This window comes from Schistocerca piceifrons, chromosome 10 (assembly GCF_021461385.2).
Source record: "Schistocerca piceifrons isolate TAMUIC-IGC-003096 chromosome 10, iqSchPice1.1, whole genome shotgun sequence".
NCBI classification, from domain to species: Eukaryota; Metazoa; Arthropoda; class Insecta; order Orthoptera; family Acrididae; genus Schistocerca; species Schistocerca piceifrons.
In genome coordinates this window covers 14,179,519-14,199,049 of record NC_060147.1, presented here as the reverse complement: position 1 = coordinate 14,199,049, position 19,531 = coordinate 14,179,519, and the positions used below count along the sequence as shown (strand labels likewise).

At 45.9% G+C, this 19,531-nt stretch overlaps 1 protein-coding gene across 1 annotated transcript in view; it reads left to right on the top strand.

The window, feature by feature from the left end:
• Positions 1 to 19,531, top strand: part of LOC124719088 — a 327,538-nt gene that overhangs the window by 248,810 nt on the left and 59,197 nt on the right. The window contains exon 4 of the mRNA XM_047244777.1: positions 16,664 to 16,853. Coding sequence (XP_047100733.1) covers positions 16,664 to 16,853 — 190 coding nt within the window. The remainder of the gene's footprint in view (positions 1 to 16,663; positions 16,854 to 19,531) is intronic.

Below are 19,531 nucleotides of genomic sequence, written 5' to 3'. Positions count from 1 at the left end.
GCTGCTGGGGTATAGCCTCCCACTCTTGCACCAGTGCCTGTCGGAGCTCCTGAAGTTGGTTCAAGTGGGTCAAATGGCTCTGAGCACTATGGGACTTAACTTGTGAGGACATCAGTCCCCTAGAACTTAGAACTACTTAAGCCTAACTAACCTAAGGACATCACACAACACCCAGTCATCACGAGGCAGAGAAAATCCCTGGCCCCGCCGGGAATCGAACCCGGGAAGCCGGGCGCGGGAGCTCCTGAAGTGTCGCAGGGGTTTGAAGACATGCATCGATACGTCGACCGAGAACATCCCAGACGTGCTCGATGTGGTTAATGTCTGGAGAACAGGCAGGCCACTCCAGTCGCCTGATATCTTCTGTTTCAAGGTACTTCTCCACGATGGCATCTCGGTGGGGCCGTGCGTTATCATCCATTAGGAGGAAGGTGAGACCCACTGCACCCCTGAAAAGGCGGACGTACTGGTGCAAAATGACATCCCGATACACCTGACCTGTTACAGTTCCTCTGTCAGACATGCAGGGTTGTACGTGCACCAATCATAATCCCACCACACACCATCAAACCACGACCTCCATACAGGTCCCTTTCAAGGATATGAAGGGGTTGGTATCCGGTTTCTGGTTCACGCCAGATGAAAACCCGGCGAGAATCAGTGTTCAGACTGTACCTGGACTCGTGCGTGAACGTAACCTGGGACCACGGTTCCAATGACTTTGTACTGTGTTCTTGACACCAGGCTTTACGGGCTCTCCTGTGAGCAGGGGTCAGTGGAATGCACCTTGCAGATCTCCGGGCGAATAAACCGTGCCTGTTCAGTCGTCTGTAGACTGTGTGTCTGGAGACAACTGTTCCAGATGCCGCCGTAAGGTCCCGAGCGAGGCTACCTGCAGTACTCCGTGGCCGTCTGCGGGCACTGATGGTGAGATATCGGTCTTCTTGTGGTGTTGTACATTGTGGACGCCCCGTACTGTGGCGCCTGGACACGTTTCCTGTCTGCTGGAATCTTTGCCATAATCTTGAGATCACACTTTGTGGTACACAGAGGGCCTGTGCTACGACCTGCTGTGTTTGACCAGCCTCAAGTCGCCCTAGTATTCTACCCCTCATAACGTCATCAATATGTGTTCTTTGAGCCATTTTCAACAGACAGTCACCATTAGCCAATCACGTTTGCCTTAAATACACGCTGTGGCGGTCGTGAGCGTTAGTTACATTTGAAATGGGACTGATTAGTTAATGTTAGACAAGAATGCCTTTAAGGCGAGATAGACACCATTGTCAACAGCTCACTGAGTTTGAACGAGGTCGTGAAATAGGACTACGAGAAGCTGGATGTTCCTTCTGCGATACTGCACAAAGGCTTGGCAGGAATGTACTCACTGTACATGGTTGCTGGCACCGGTGGTCACCAGAATGCACGGTCGCAAGAAGACCGGGCTCCGGACGGCTACGTGGCACTACCGAGAGTTAACCCTAGGACGCCTAAGGGGGGGGGGGAGGGGCGGGGTTTCGATGACCCATAATTTTTTTATGTCCCCTGCTTTTGCCCAACAAACTTTCATACTACATATTCCCTTTGAGTTATTGTTTGTTGGCTATTTTATGAAACGTTAGTGTCAATATATTGTATAGAAAATTCCTGCTTTGAAAGAAAAAATAAATAAACTTATTATGGGTCCAACAACCCCCCCCCCCTCCTTAGGCTTCCATGCTATAGAAAATTTCCCTTAGTAGGATTTCGTATTTCTCATCTCTACAACAATGCAAGTTAGTTTCTTGTTGGTTGGTATTCTTGATATTCACAACAATCGGTTTACTTTCAGAGGAAGTGGTTGTTGATGTCAGTCAGCTGTTATTTATCTTGTAAACTTGCAGTGAGTTAGTGCAGTTCCCAACACGTAGGCCTCCAGTAACTTTGGTGTCCCACACAGCAAAAACGAAACCAAGTAAAAACTTCCTGATGTTGTCAGCAATGCACCAAGATAAAGGCACTGTTGGAGGAGAGAGGAATAAAACCGAGATAAATGCATATTATAAGTCCACTAAAGGTGGAACTGATACCATTGATCAAATTGCGCGTATGTACACCTGCAAGAGGGGAACAAAGAGATGGCCTCTATCTCTATTTTACTCTCTCATCGACATTTGTGCTATCAATGCAACCACCATATTCATCCAGAAACATCCAAGATGGAATGAGAAGAAACACAACAAATGGAAACTTTATCTTCTGCAAGCTGGGATGGAACTAGTGAAATTGCAGGTAGAAGAAAGAAGTGCCAATGCAAGAGGGTTATCTAACCAAATTGGTCAATCAATGGAGACTATTCTACAAAGGAAAATCAAAAAAGTGACAACAGAAGCACGTCAGCCTCCTGCAGGGAAAGGTCGGTGCCATATTTGCGTAAGAGAAGCTAAAACAAAGAAGCGGAAGTACAACAATCTAAGTAAACCAAAACAGTATTGTGGACAGTGCCATAAACATGTGTGTAACACACATTCAGAAAAAATTGTGAAGTGTGTCTCTTGCCTTGAAGTTGAGGACTCAGAGTAGTCTATTGTATATGAACAGACCTGTATTTTGTATTTTTTTTTATTCCGATTTTGGCCGTCTAGGGACCGCGTTAAACAACTATTTTTCAATGTACATTTCTCCTATTGCGCTCCTCATCTTTTGTCTTCTGCCAACATGTCTTCATCCTCTCTCTGTGCTGCTCCCTTCGGTCTTCTGTCCACACTGTTCCTCCAGTTCTTCTCTTCTTCACTTCAAATCTTTCAAAATGTTGAATTTTGTCTCTCATTAAGTCTGTGTTGGTTATATCATCTTCTCCTAAACCCATCTCCTCTAAGTCTGCTTTGACTTCTTTGAACTAGGTAATTTGGGTTCTGGGGTTCTTGTCAAAAAACATGAATATTTTCTTTGTCAGCCTTTCATCATTCATTCTTTTCAAATGGGCGTAAAAGCTTACTCTTCTCTTCCTCATAGTATCTCCCACTTTCTCAATTTTGTCATACACTTCTCTATTACTTCTAAGCTTCCAAGTCCCATTCTCAAACCTCGGCCCAAGTACTCTTCTAATGATTTTTCGCTCCTTTTTTGCTATAGCTTCCATTTCCTTGTTAGTGTTCATTGCTAAACATTCAGATGCATACAGACACTCTGGCTTAATCACAGTGTTGTAGTGCCTTATTTTTGCGTTAATTGATACTGACTTCTTGTTGTACACATTCTTTGTTAGCTGGAATGCCATTTCCATTTTTCTTGTTCTTGTTTTATTTCCTTCTTTATCTGAAGCATTGGGCTGGATGATTTCCCCTAAATATTTGAAATTGGAAACCTTCTATATCTGGCCATACTTTGTAATCATATTGTTCGGTGCCTCTTTTACATTGGTTAGGTACTCTGTCTTTTCAAAGGAGATTTTCAGTCCTGCTTTTTCTGCTGTTTCATTCAGAATATTGATCTGTTTGACTGCTTCTTCCAAACTTCCTGCCAGAATCGCTAAGTCATCAGCAAAAGCGAGGCAATCTACTTCTAATCCATCCTTTATTCTTCCTAATCTGATATTTTGTATTGTAATATGTCAATTTTTTATTCACTCAATCCAATATTTATAACTATTAACAACATTATTAAACCGATGCCTTAGTTAAAATACATAAACTATTTCGAAAGCTGTAATTTTTCGTCAGTAAACTTACTTAATACCTGTGGGCTCACCGAACCCCCCAACCCCTCCCCCCTCCCCTTGGGCATCCAAGTTAGAAAAAAAGGCTTGGGCGTCCTAGGGTTAAGACCATAGTGTTCGGCATATGGCTCTGTCGCTTCGTATTACTTTTGCAGCAGCACAGCTTAAAGGACAGCTCCGAACTAGATGCCCTGTATATTCTGTCTGTAAACTCAAGAGCGAGCAGCGCTTTTGGTGGGGGAAGTGACCTTTCCCGAAAGAACGCTACCACCGGACTACAGGGCCACCCAAAATCTGTTGCCCATTACCTGTCTAGCGGTGTAGATCGGCGTGCAGTGATATACGTCGTTTCTGTCCGTGGGATCTTGGCTGCCAGTGTCGGTGAGTTAACGTTGTATACTTACTGATGTACTTCGATATCTGGAAGTGATGGATAATCGTCTAGCATTGCAGGAAAATGTGCAGAATACGAAGAAGAGGAGGTATTTGCGGAGTAACGACCGTTCGATTGTCTCTAATGTTAGTACAGCGTGTATTAAAGAGGCGACCAAAAAGAACTGTTGGTTAATATTACCAGTCCAAATCAAAGGGCTGCAATTTATGCAAACGTCAGCATCACCTAATACGATGCATAAGGAAGGAACGCGAAAATAAGCCGCATGGTTTACTGGAATCGCGACGAAGGAGATCTAATAGTTTTGGGAGGAATCCCATCGTTATAGATAGTTTCAAGATCACGTAAAAAAATGTTCAAATGTGTGTGGAATCTTATGGGACCTAACTGCTAAGGTCATCAGTCCCTAAGATTACTCACTACTTAACCTAAATTATTCTAAGGACAAACACACACACCCATGCCCGAGGGAGGACTCGAACCTCCGCCGGGACCAGCCGCACAGTCCATGACTGCAGCGCCACAGACCGCTCGGCTAATCCCGCGCGGCGATCACGTAAAACCTTTGATGCTTATGGAACACTAAATCTCTATCTCGGTCACTATTCACCTGATTCTAAGGCGTATTGCTTAAAACATATGTGCAATAGCTATTCCAAACACTGCTGAAATTTCCTTCGAAACAAGTACCCCGATTCTGGACTTCTAAACAGAAAGCTTGATATACGAGGTGCGTTTACATATTAATTTTCATTTTTTGGTAAGAACTTTATTTGTTAATCTACAGCAACGTTATTCTCTTCAAAATATTCCGCATTACATACGATACACTTATTCCAGTGCATTTCCCAGTTCCCGAAACACTTTAGGAACTGTTTCTTCGGGATAGTTTATAGGTCTTTTAACGTTGCACTTTCAGTCTCATCGGCCGAGCGGTTCCAGGCGCTACAGTCTGCAACCGCGCGGCCACTACGGTCGCGGGTTCGAATCCTTCCTCGTGCATGGATGTGTGTGGTGTCCATAGGTTAGTTAGGTTTAAGTAGTTCTAAGTTCTAGGGGACTGATAACCTCAGATGTTCAGTCCCATAGTGCTCAGAGCCATTTTTTAAATCTCATCCATAGTTGTAAAACCACTGCCCTGTAAGACCTGCTTTGAAATGTTTATACCACTTGTATGCCCTTGGTTTACTCATAACAGGCACACCAAAAGCAATATTTAACAATTCTAAAAATTTCACACACTTTATTCCATTCTTACAACAAAATTTAATACAGATTCTCTAATCCATTTGTATACAAAACAAATAATCGTTGATGCTAGCAAAACACATGTAACCTTTTTGACAGCTCACAGCAGACTGAATACCCAATATGCATAACATTGTAGAAATGCTTTTGAGACATGTTTAAGTAGACAGTGACAAAAAGGTAGTGCAAATCGGAGTACTACAACCCACAAAATTATAAGTTTTTGCTTACTTTTTAAACACTCTTCCTGTTGCAAGAATTGTTAGGTTTCAATACAGTCATTCAAGGAAAACTTCTACATTTCAGCAGAAACACAATGTAAGAACAAGCTTTAAATTCTTCAGATTGATTGCATTACATGGGGTTCGTCTTACGAATAGCAATAGAGGAACATACATTCGTATGAACAAGCATTCGGTTCTATATTTGTGGTAGAATCCTGATTTCCGTTCTTATGTTAATATTATTTACTCTATAATGTTGTGTTTCGGAAAAACCTACGGTTTTTTGTATTCTCTATGGTCTTAATGCATTTGTCTAAAAATAAGCGCAGCCGTGACGTATCTGTACACGGCGTCGCCACAGACTTAAAGCGCGCGCCGCGGCAGGGCCGGTACTACGCTGTGAAACAGCCTGTAGAAGCGCCCTGTGACGTAGCTGGGTTGGCAGAGTGGGGGGAATCGCTCGCTCGCTCTTCAGTTTACTGACAGACAATAGCTTGCGTTCCACTGAACCCAAACCACCACCATTTGCGACTTCAGTGATGTCAAACAAGAGCTGACTGGGGTGCAGTGTGGCTGCCTGTTGTGTTTCCTGGAGAAAGCTGGTTCTGCCTCACTGGCAGTGATGGCTGTGTGGTGATCAGTTCTTGCAGTCAACCTGTCTGTGTGTCAGACATATTGGACTTACACCTGGAGTCACGGTCTGGGGTGCGATTCCGTATGACGGGAGGAACACTCTCGTGGTTATCCTATCCTCCCTGACTGCAAATCCGTGCATCAGTCTGGTTACTCGAACTGTTGTTCTGCCATTAGTGAGCAGCATTCCAGGTGGTGTTTTCCAACAGGATAACGCTCGCCCACATACCGCTCTTGTAACTCAGCATGCTCTACACTGTAGAGAGCAATGGCTGGTAAGATAAGCTGCTCTCCAATTGTGTAGGGTTTCCCCGACTTTGCTATTAGTAAAGATATATTATAGGACGCTCATAAACCATCATCGTCTTTAATAGATGATGACGCAAACATCGATCTTATGGATGGCCTTTTGTCTAGTTTTTCTTTAAGTGCTTGAAAAAATGACAAGGGCTTACTTTTTTTGTCAGCATGTACTCTTGATAACTGGTCATCCATTTTTGAAGGCTTCTTGGCATCTTTACTGAATACTTTTTCACATATGTGACACATCGGCAAGTATCGATTTGATGGAGATGCAATAAATCCGAACTTCAAGTAGTCCAAACTGTCTGCATTTTTTTTTCATGTCCGCCATCATAAAACTCTCAGTAATCCTGCAAATAAAAAACTACCTAAATAAAAAACAATAATAAACTGTTAAATTTGCATACTATCTTATTTTTATCACAACCAGCTAATGGATTCTTCTTAGGTATTATACTGACTTACTCACTGATAAGCTTGGATACCTGTATTAGGTAAGTAACTGTAGTAGGTAATTAGGTATAGAAAATTCGTATTAGGTAAGTAGGTACCTATCAGCATAAGAACGAAAACCAAAGCAAACTGAACACTTCGAAGTTTAGGTACCTACCTACTTAACAACTTAAGTGTAAGTAATTTTTACAAATACTTTTATACCTACGTATTTAAAATATGTTGTATGTTGTGTTTACCACTTTTTCAGTCACTTTACTTCACTTAATTTAGCTATGTAACAACTTTGTTATCTCTTGACATAAATGAGTACTTATATGAGTTGTTGTCGTTCAAGCTCCAACGAATTTCAAAACGCAAATGAACTTTCAACCTAAGTACAAGCTCGTTAAATAGTAAAATATCAGGAACATGTTTGGACTTCACCATGAATTCGTTCGTGTTAAATCGCGTAACCGTCAAATAGAGAGCAACTCAAAACGCGCCTGAAAGACGTACGCTCGAACTCATTATCTTGCACAAACTTGTCCACACAGACTTGCCGAGTTTTTCATCTTGTACGAACTTGAGACTTTACATTACTACAACAATGCTATTTCCTACAAAATTGTTAATTATTCTTAGTACACGTAACACGACATAAACAATACAGTACCTACCTATCTTGAAAGTTTTAAATAAGAACTTGTCTTAATTTAATAGGCGTCGATTTTTAGACCTCGTCGACCCCCAAAATCAGTTTTCGTATATGTCGACCCCAAGGGGTCGATATCGACCACTTTGGGAAACCCTGCTCTACAGTATGTCGGCATGTTGCCTTGGCCTGCTCGATCACCAGATCTGTGCGTCATCGAGCGCATATGCAATATCATCGCACCACAATTCCAACATCATCTACAAACAGCATTAACCGTTCCTGTATTGGCTGACCAAGAACAACAGGCATAGAAGTCCATCCCACAAACTGACATCCGGCACCTCACAACGCAGTGCATGCATATTTACACGCAAGCATTCAACATTTGGCAGCTACACCGGTTATTAATTTTTTTTATTTACACACAACACGTTCCATAGGACCAAACTGAGGAGCAAATCTCCAAGGTCATGGAACGTGTCAGTGCATGAAACTAAAACATAAAAGTAATAATAGATAAAAATAAATGTTTATGAACCCGAAATAAGTCAGTCCATAAGTTTAAGTAAATGCTATCAGCAATAGAATAAAAATCAGATTAATTTTTCAAGGAACTCCTCGACAGAATAGAAGGAGTGATTCATGAGGAACTCTTCAGTTTCGATTTGAAAGCGCGTGGAGTACTGCTAAGATTTCTGAATTCTCGTGGTAGCTTATTGAAAATGGATGCAACAGTATACTGCACACCTTTTTGCACAAGAGTTAAGGAAGTCCGATTCAAATGTGTGTTTGATTTCTGCCGAGTATTAACCGAGTGAAAGCTGCTTATTCTTTGGAATAAGCTAATATTGTTAACAAGAAATGACAGTAAGGAATATATATATTCAGAGGCCAATGTCCAAATACCCAGACTCGTGAACAGGGGTCGACAAGAGGTTCATGAACTTACATCACTTATTGCCCGAACCACCCGTTTCTGAGCCAAAAATATCCTTTTAGAATGGGAACAGTTACCCCAAAATATAATACCATACGATATAAGCGAATGAAAATCAGCAAAGTAGACTAATTTTCGTGTCGAACGATCACTCACTTCAGATACAGTTCAAATAGTAAAAATGGCAGCATTAAGTCTGTGGAAAAGATCCTGAACGTGGTCTATTCACGACAATTTACTATCTATGTGAACACCTAGACATTTGAACTGTTCAGTTTCACTAATCATATGCCCAATATGTGAAATTAAATCGTCAGGTTTTGTTGAATTGTGTGTTAGAAACTGTAAAAGCTGAGTCTTACTGTGATTTAGCGTTAGTTTATTTTCTACAAACCATGAGCTTAGGTCATGTACTGCACTATTTGAAAACGAGCCAATGTTGCACACAACATCCTTTACTACCAAGCTAGTGTCATCAGCAAACAGAAATACACTCCTGGAAATTGAAATAAGAACACCGTAAATTCATTGTCCCAGGAAGGGGAAACTTTATTGACACATTCCTGGGGTCAGATACATCACATGATCACACTGACAGAACCACCGGCACATAGACACAGGCAACAGAGCATGCACAATGTCGGCACTAGTACAGTGTATATCCACCTTTCGCAGCAATGCAGGCTGCTATTCTCCCATGGAGACGATCGTAGAGATGCTGGATGTAGTCCTGTGGAACGGCTTGCCATGCCATTTCCACCTGGCGCCTCAGTTGGACCAGCGTTCGTGCTGGACGTGCAGACCGCGTGAGACGACGCTTCATCCAGTCCCAAACATGCTCAATGGGGGACAGATCCGGAGATCTTGCTGGCCAGGGTAGTTGACTTACACCTTCTAGAGCACGTTGGGTGGTACGGGATATATGCGGACGTGCATTGTCCTGTTGGAACAGCAAGTTCCCTTGCCGGTCTAGGAATGGTAGAACGATGGGTTCGATGACGGTTTGGATGTACCGTGCACTATTCAGTGTCCACTCGACGATCACCAGTGGTGTACGGCCAGTGTAGGAGATCGCTCCCCACACCATGATGCCGGGTGTTGGCCCTGTGTGCCTCGGTCGTATGCAGTCCTGATTGTGGCGCTCACCTGCACGGCGCCAAACACGCATACGACCATCATTGGCACCAAGGCAGAAGCGACTCTCATCGCTGAAGACGACACGTCTCCATTCGTCCCTCCATTCACGCCTGTCGCGACACCACTGGAGGCGGGCTGCACGATGTTGGGGCGTGAGCGGAAGACGGCCTAACGGTGTGCGGGACCGTAGCCCAGCATCATGGAGACGGTTGCGAATGGTCCTCGCCGATACCCCAGGAGCAACAGTGTCCCTAATTTGCTGGGAAGTGGCGGTGCGGTCCCCTACGGCACTGCGTAGGATCCTACGGTCTTGGCGTGCATCCGTGCGTCGCTGCGGTCCAGTCCCAGGTCGACGGGCACGTGCACCTTCCGCCGACCACTGGCGACAACATCGATGTACTGTGGAGACCTCACGCCCCACGTGTTGAGCAATTCGGCGGTACGTCCACCCGGCCTCCCGCATGCCCACTATACGCCCTCGCTCTAAGTCCGTCAACTGCACATACGGTTCACGTCCGCGCTGTCGCGGCATGCTACCAGTGTTAAAGACTGCGATGGAGCTCCGTATGCCACGGCAAACTGGCTGACACTGACGGCGGCGGTGCTCAAATGCTGCGCAGCTAGCGCCATTCGACGGCCAACACCGCGGTTCCTGGTGTGTCCGCTGTGCCGTGCGTGTGATCATTGCTTGTACGGCCCTCTCGCAGTGTCCGGAGCAAGTATGGTGGGTCTGACACACCGGTGTCAATGTGTTCTTTTTTCCATTTCCAGGAGTGTATTTTGGAGTTACCTGTAATACTAGAGGGCACATCATTTATATAAATAAGGAACAGAAGTGGCCCCAACACTGATTCCTGGGGCACCCCCCACTTGACAGTACCCCACTCAGACCTCCACGGATGCGGAGGCTTGTCTGATCTCTGAGGCAGGCTAGACGACACTGGAATCGCATTCGGGAGGACGACGGTGCAATCCCGCGTCCGGCCATCCTGATTTAGGTTTTCCGTGATTTCCCTAAATCGCTCCAGGCAAATGCCAGGATGGTTCCTTTGAAAGGGCACGGCCGACTTCCTTCCCCGTCCTTCCCTAAACCGACGAGACCGATGACCTCGCTGTCTGGTCTCCTTCCCCAAACAACTCAACCCCAGGCTAGATTGTGACCTGTGGCGTCTCTGCCGAAAGAGCATAATGCTGGTGCACGCACAAGTGTTTCGCAGCACACTGGTCACCGTACATTGTTGAACGTGGATATCTGCAGGGGACCACCCCTACGTGATCACATGTCGACCCAACGACATCGTCAGATACGATTGCTGTAGGCACGGGACCATCGGGATTCGACCGTCGATCAATGGAAACGTGTCGGCTCTTCGGGTGAACCACATTTATGCTACACTAGGTCGGTGCTCGTCTCAATAAACGCCGTCATCGAGCTGAACGGCGGCTCGTTCAAAATGGTTCAAATGTCTCTGAGCATTATGGGACTTAACATCTGAGGTCATCAGTCCCCTAGAACTTAGAACTACTTAAACCTAACTAACCTAAGGACATCACACACATCCATGCCCGAGGCAGGATTCGAACCTGCGACCGAAGCGATCGCGCCGTTCCAGACTGAAACGCCTAGAACCGATCGGTCACAGCGGCCGGCACGGCGGCTGGAAACGTGCAGCACGTCACGGACGCAGGCTGGTGGGAGCGGTGTTATGCTATGGGACACATTCTCCTGCACTTGCATGGGACCTGAGATGGTAATCGAAGACACGCTGTCAGCTGCGAACCACCTGCATCCCTTCATGGTTTAATGTCTTCCCCAGCAGTGATGTCATCTTTCACCAATATAATTGTCCGTGTCTCGGAACCAGAACCGTGCTACAGTGGCTTGAGGAGCAATATAGTAAACTCACCTTGATGTCTCGGCGACCAAATTCGCCTGATGTAAATCCTATGGAACCCATCTGTGTCATTATCGGGCGCCATCACCGCCTACGTGAATCAGCGGCCATTTATTTACGCGAATTACATGACCTGTGCGTAGACATCTAGTGTCATATACCCCCAGAAACGTACCAACAAACAGTCGGATCTCTGATAAGCTGAATAAATGTATTGTGATGTACAGATGGTAGCAGAGCCAGGATGGGGAAGGTGTAGGCAAATTTATTTGGTCTAAGCCTTGTTGACACAAATTTATTATTTAACAATAATTGGTTATGCATCCAAGTTAATACAATTAACAGTTTAAAAGGAAATTTTAGCAATAAATTTTTTTTAAACATTCTCTACAAGAACAAGCAGCGCCACTCTGAAACATTACATACAGGTACTGTTAGTAATAGGTATATTATATCGTACAATAGTGCAATATGTACAAATATTAACAATTACACCAGAAAAATATTGAACTACATGTAAATCAAACCTTAAAATAATCCAGTTTGGAAAGAGTGCAACAAATTCCCTACTGCAAAAAAAAAAAAAATGTGGCAATGACAATACGTTTTTACCTCCTAATTTCTCTTAAGCTTACGTAAACCCTACACAATTGTCAATGCCATGTGACATCAGTTCACCTTTCGTGACATATACAAAAAAATTCTAAATTATTTCATATCAGTTAAGTAAGGTGCAAGACAGAAATAACATTAACGACTGGTGACATCAGTAAACACTGTCAGGTTTCAATTTCGCGACGGTTGTGTTATCTAGCAAATTTTCCTTTAAATACTTCCCCCCCCCCCCCCACACACACACACACGTGTTCCAAAATCAATTCAGTCTCGAGAAGAAACACAACTTAATACACAAATATGGCAATATCAAGAAATAGATGGGTTTATGCCAAGCAATATTAGTAGAATTAGGAAATTTGCAATTTAAACGCACTAATTTTAACAAAGTCTAAAGTAATAATAATTTGGACAGAACTTTCGTAAAATGATCTATGATAGTGGATACTGTGCTATACACTATGAAACAAATTAAGAATTCCAGAATGAGATTTTCACTCCGCAGCGGAGTGTGCGCTGATATGAAACTTCCTGGCAGATTAAAACAGTGTGCCCGACCGAGACTCGAACTCGGGACCTTTCCCTTTCGCGGGCAAGTGCTCTGCCATCTGAGCTACCGAAGCACGACTCACGCCCGGTCATCACAGCTTTACTTCTGCCAGTACCTCGTCTCCTACATTCCAAACTTTACAGTAGCTCTCCTGCGAAACTTGCAGAACTAGCACTCTTGAAAGAAAGGATATTGCGGAGACGGGGCGTGAGTCGTGCTTGGGTAGCTCAGTTGGTAGAGCACTTGCCCGCGAAAGGTAAAGGTCCCGAGTTCGAGTCTCGGTCGGGCACACAGTTTTAATCTGCCAGGAAGTTTCAAATTAAGAATTATTCACAGTACACACCTGGCACGTGATGATATTCTCTGAAGTCTTTCAAACCACAAAATGTTGGTTACAAGTACAAACTCCATAATAAAGTAATGATCATGAAATACACTCCTGGAAATTGAAATAAGAACACCGTGAATTCATTGTCCCAGGAAGGGGAAACTTTATTGACACATTCCTGGGGTCAGATACATCACATGATCACACTGACAGAACCACAGGCACATAGACACAGGCAACAGAGCATGCACAATGTCGGCACTAGTACAGTGTATATCCACCTTTCGCAGCAATGCAGGCTGCTATTCTCCCATGGAGACGATCGTAGAGATGCTGGATGTAGTCCTGTGGAACAGCTTGCCATGCCATTTCCACCTGGCGCCTCAGTTGGACCAGCGTTCGTGCTGGACGTGCAGACCGCGTGAGACGACGCTTCATCCAGTCCCAAACATGCTCAGTGGGGGACAGATCCGGAGATCTTGCTGGCCAGGGTAGTTGACTTACACCTTCTAGAGCACGTTGGGTGGCACGGGATACATGCGGACGTGCATTGTCCTGTTGGAACAGCAAGTTCTCTTGCCGGTCTAGGAATGGTAGAACGATGGGTTCGATGACGGTTTGGATGTACCGTGCACTATTCAGTGTCCCCTCGACGATCACCAGTGGTGTACGGCCAGTGTAGGAGATCGCTCCCCACACCATGATGCCGGGTATTGGCCCTGTGTGCCTCGGTCGTATGCAGTCCTGATTGTGGCGCTCACCTGCACGGCGCCAAACACGCATACGACCATCATTGGCACCAAGGCAGAAGCGACTCTCATCGCTGAAGACGACACGTCTCCATTCGTCCCTCCATTCACGCCTGTCGCGACACCACTGGAGGCGGGCTGCACGATGTTGGGGCGCGAGCGGAAGACGGCCTAACGGTGTGCGGGATCGTAGCCCAGCTTCATGGAGACGGTTGCGAATGGTCCTCGCCGATACCCCAGGAGCAACAGTGTCCCTAATTTGCTGGGAAGTGGCGGTGCGGTCCCCTACGGCACTGCGTAGGATCCTACGGTCTTGGCGTGCATCCGTGCGTCGCTGCGGTCCGGTCCCAGGTCGACGGGCACGTGCACCTTCCGCCGACCACTGGCGACAACATCGATGTACTGTGGAGACCTCACGCCCCACGTGTTGAGCAATTCGGCGGTACGTCCACCCGGCCTCCCGCATGCCCACTATACGCCCTCGCTCAAAGTCCGTCAACTGCACATACGGTTCACGTCCACGCTGTCGCGGCATGCTACCAGTGTTAAAGACTGCGATGGAGCTCCGTATGCCACGGCAAACTGGCTGACACTGACGGCGGCGGTGCACAAATGCTGCGCAGCTAGCGCCATTCGACGGCTAACACCGCGGTTCCTGGTGTGTCCGCTGTGCCGTGCGTGTGATCATTGCTTGTACAGCCCTCTCGCAGTGTCCGGAGCAAGTATGGTGGGTCTGTCACACCGGTGTCAATGTGTTCTTTTTTCCATTTCCAGGAGTGTATAATAATAGTATATGAAAATTTCGGTCTTGGCCAGGTGACGAGAACCACATTGTGGTGTGCGTACTGTAAGACCTTCAGTACACGCATCATCAGATCATTTGACTTGTCACTCTAACGAAGTAGGCGAGTGTCAGCAATATGTCTCATGGTCTTATTGTGCCGTGTTTATCTTCTGCCGTTAGGTCAGACGATAGAAATGCCACTTGGACGCATAGACTAGCAGATTGACAGTGACCAACTTTAAGCAGAACTTGATTAATTTTCACACACATTTATTAAAATAATAACAAGCATAAAAATTACTTAACTTGTTTGTGGATGCTATTTACAATTGACAATCTGAAGTTCCTTTGGTATTGGTACGTTAATCTTATTCTCACGTATATCTCTGATACTTGACAAAAGTGTCTATACATTTATCTTCATGACTATGTACAGGAATATGGTAATCTTATTAGGCGCAGACTCAAACTTGACTATAGACTGGTACAGACAAATGTAGAACTGGTGCAGACTGGTGCAGACAAATGTAGACTGGTACAGACTAACGCAGACTAACTAATTGGAGGTCTGTACACTCGTTATAATACCTCACGCATTCATGTATCACTGCGCGAGTGCGATCCGTGAGGAGAAAAGGTTCTACGTTAGCAGCAATCTCATTGGCTGCGTTACATATTAATACGTGGATGGGCGAAAGCAGAATTTGGTCCGTCTCTAAGGCAGCGCCATCTCGTAGTGCGGAGATGGACGAGCGCTGCGCCTGCGCTGTTGTGCTTAGCGGGGCGCGCTCTAGTGGGAAAGTTGTGAACGCGCTGACTACGCGGAACTATGTACACAACACACACCAATGCAGTTTCCTGTTACACTCGAGTGCTAGACCCAACAAACAACAGCTGGTCATGGAGAACCACGCTAAGCAATCGATCATTCCGTCCTCCCCACATGCTCGCAAACAACCACACTCGCCACAGTCCTTAATCGACAGCCACCAGTTGACTCCCCATCACTTCCGTCCTGTCTCCATATACCGACAGAGCCGTCCTCCCAAAACTCGTGCTTCGCACACCAGCGCCGACAGCACTCAGCGATCACGCCCCCTGTCACTGCGGCGAAAACAAGTGAGATAATCTCGCGGGTAAATGAAAAATGCTGAGCCGTGACACGGCTCATGTATATTTGAAAGGTCCCCTTAGAAAAATTATACAAGACTGTGCTTAAACTGACACACAATATTTTTTAGCGCAACGCAATCTGACTTTCAATAATCCCTACAAAAGAATGTCCCTGACTAACAATAACCTATACCTTTCCTGAATCACTTACCTCACAAAAATCTTCGTTTCTCGAACCACTGCAATACATCGAGCGCCACTACTGCCAGCTAAATAAAAGATTCAAACTACCAAAGGCACTAACTACTGATAGGCATAGTTAGCAAATGAAAGATTTTAATAGAGAACAAACAATGTATTTACCTTAATAGTCATAATATATATATCAGTTCATGACTTCCAGTCTTACAAATGTACTGTCTCTGATGGACACACGTCCAGATTATCCGCTCTCAAAACTCCGCCATCTCTCTCCCCACATCCACCACTGCTGGCGGCTCAGCTCCAACTGCACAACGCTACGCGCTGTTCACATCCAGCTGCCCAACACTACAATGGCAGACAACAGTGCAAACTACCCACAGACTGCACACAGCACAGCCAGTGATTTTCATACAGAGCGCTACGTGGCGCTACCAATAACAAAATCTAAACAGCCTACTTACATATTATTTCAAAGATGGACAAACATGGAATTAGCCAGTTGTTGATAATGATTTGGCTCATCAGTGTACTTAGAAATTACGTGTTTAGAACTTAATGAAGGTGGAGATATTGGGAGCCACTACTTTCTGAGTGGCCCTCGTAAATCATTAACCCAAAGGGAGGGAGCCATCAAAGTGGCTAGATTTTCAGCTGGAAGGTCAGAAGTGGTATTTCTCCACGGTGTCCCTCAGGGCACCAGTGGGGTAGACGAGGCTCCCAGTGTCTACAGCACAGTGAGTTACCAACCCGGCTGGTTCGCAGGGCCAGCGGCCTACCGCCCCGCCAGTGGACGGGCCACCTCGAGCCTCGCCGTCCCCGTCGCCCAGCGGCTGCCTGCGCAGGGACCCGCTCATCCACTTCCAGCCGCACGAGACGGGCCGCCGCTGCGTCGACAACCTGCTCAGGTACCGCCAGCCCGGGGACCAGCAGCGGGCCTACAAGCAGCAGCTCGGTGAGTCCGCACTCTGCCGGCCGCTGTGGCCGAGCCGTTCTGGCCGCTCCAGTCCGAAACCGCGCTGATGCTACGGTCGCAGGTTCGAATTCTACCTCGGGCATGCATGTGTGTGATGTTCTTAGGTTAGTTAGCTTTAAGTATTTCTACCTCTACGGGACTGATGACCTCATCTTCATCTACATCTACATATACAGGGTGTTACAGAAAGCTACGGCCAAACTTTCAGGAAACATTCCTCACACACAAAGAAAGAAAAGATGTTATGTGGACATGTGTCCGGAAGCGCTTAATTTCCATGTTACAGCTCATTTTAGTTTCGTCAGTACGTACTGCACTTCCTCGATCCACCGCCAGTTGGCCCAACTGAAGGAAGGTAAAGTTGACGTCGGTGCTTGTGTTGACATGCGACTCATTGCTCTACAGTACTAGCATAAAGCACATCAGTACGTAGCATCAACAGGTTAGTGTTCATCACGAACGTGGTTTTGCAGTCAGTGCGATGTTTACAAATGCGGAGTTGGCAGATGCCCATTTGATGTATGGATTAGCACGAGCCAATAGCCGTGGCGCGGTACATTTGAATCGAGACAGATTTCCAGAACGGAGGTGTCCCGACAGGAAGACGTTCGAAGCAATTGATCGGCGTCTTAGGGAGCACGGAGCATTCCAGCCTATGACTCGCGACTGGGGAAGACCTAGAACGACGAGGACACCTGCAATGGACGAGGCAATTCTTCGTGCAGTTGACGATAACCCTAATGTCAGCGTCAGAGAAGTTGCTGCTGTACAAGGTAACGTTGACCACGTCACTGTATGGAGAGTGCTACGGGAGAACCAGTTGTTTCCGTACCGTGTACAGCGTGTGCAGGCACTATCAGCTGCTGATTGGCCTCCACGGGTACACTTCTGCGAACGGTTCATCCGACAATGTGTCAATCCTCATTTCAGTGCAAATGTTCTCTTTACGGATGAGGCTTCATTCCAACGTGATCAAATTGTACATTTTCACAATTGACATGTGTGGGCTGACGAGAATCCGCACGCAATTGTGCAATCACCTCATCGACACAGATTTTCTATGAACGTTTGGGCAGGCATCGTTGGCGATGTCTTGATTGGACCCCATGTTCTTCCACCTACGCTCAATGGAGCACGTTATCTACCTGTGCTGCTAGAACATGTGCCTTTACAAGTACGACACAACATGTGCTTCATGCACGATGGAGCTCCTGCACATTTCAGTCGAAGAGTTCGTACGCTTCTCAACAACAGATTTGGTGACCGATGGAGTGGTAGAGACGGACCAATTCCGTGACCTCCACGCTCTCCTGTCCTCAACACTCTTGACTTTCATTTATGGGGGCATTTGAAAGCTCTTGTCTACGCAACCCCGGTACCAAATGTAGAGACTCTTCGTGCTCGTATTGTGGACGGCTGTGATACAATACGCCTTTCTCCGGGGCTGCATCAGCGCATCAGGGATTCCGTGCAACGGAGGGTCGATGCATGTATCCTCGCTAACGGAGGACATTTTGAACATTTCCTGTAACAAAGTGTTTGAAGTCACGCTGGTACGTTCTGTTGCTGTGTGTTTCCATTCCATGATTAATGTGATTTGAAGAGAAGTAATAAAATGAGCTCTAACATGGAAAGTAAGCGTTTCCGGACACATGTCCAAACAACATATTTTCTTTCTTTGTGTGTGAGGAATGTTTCCTGAAAGCTTGGCCGTACCTTTTTGTAGCACCCAGTATACTCCGCAATCCACCATACGCTGCGTGGCGGAGGGTACCTCGTACCGCAAATAGCATCTTCTCTCCCTATTCCCCTCCCAAACAGAACGAGGGAAAAATGACTGCCTATATGCCTCTGTACGAGCCCTAATCTCTGTTATCTTTGTGGTCTTTCCGCGAAATATAACTTGGCGGCAGTAAAATTGTACTGCAGTCGGCCTCAAATGCTGGTTCTCTAAATTTACTCAGTAGCGATTCACGAAAAGAACGCCTCCTTTCCTCCAGAGACTCCCACCCGAGTTCCTGAAGCATTTCCGTAATACTCGCGTGATGATCAAACCTACCAGTAACAAATCTAGCACCCCGCGTCTGAATTGCTTCTATGTCCTCCCTCAATCCGACCTGATAGCGATCCCAAACGCTCGAGCAGTACTCAACAATAGGTCGTGTTAGTGTTTTATAACCGGTCTCCTTTACAGATGAACCACATCTTCCCAAAATTCTACCAATGAACCGAAGACGACCATCCGTCTTCCCCACAACTGCCATTACATCCTTGTCCCACTTCATATCGCTCTCTGCAATGTTACGCTCAAATATTTAATCGACGTGACTGTGTCAAGCGCTACACTACTAATGGAGTATTCAAACATTACAGGATTCTTTTTCCTATTCATCTGCATTAATTTACATTTATCTATATTTAGAGTTAGCTGCCATTCTTTACATAAATCACAAATCCTGTCCAAGTCATCTTGTATCCTCCTTCAGTCACTCAACGACGACACCTTCCCGCACACCACAGCATCATCAGCAAACAGCCGCGCATTGCTATCCACCCTATCCAAAAGATCATTTATGTAGATAGAAAACAACAGCGGACCTACCACACTTCCCTGGGGCACTCCAGATGATACCCTCACCTCCGATGAACACTCACCA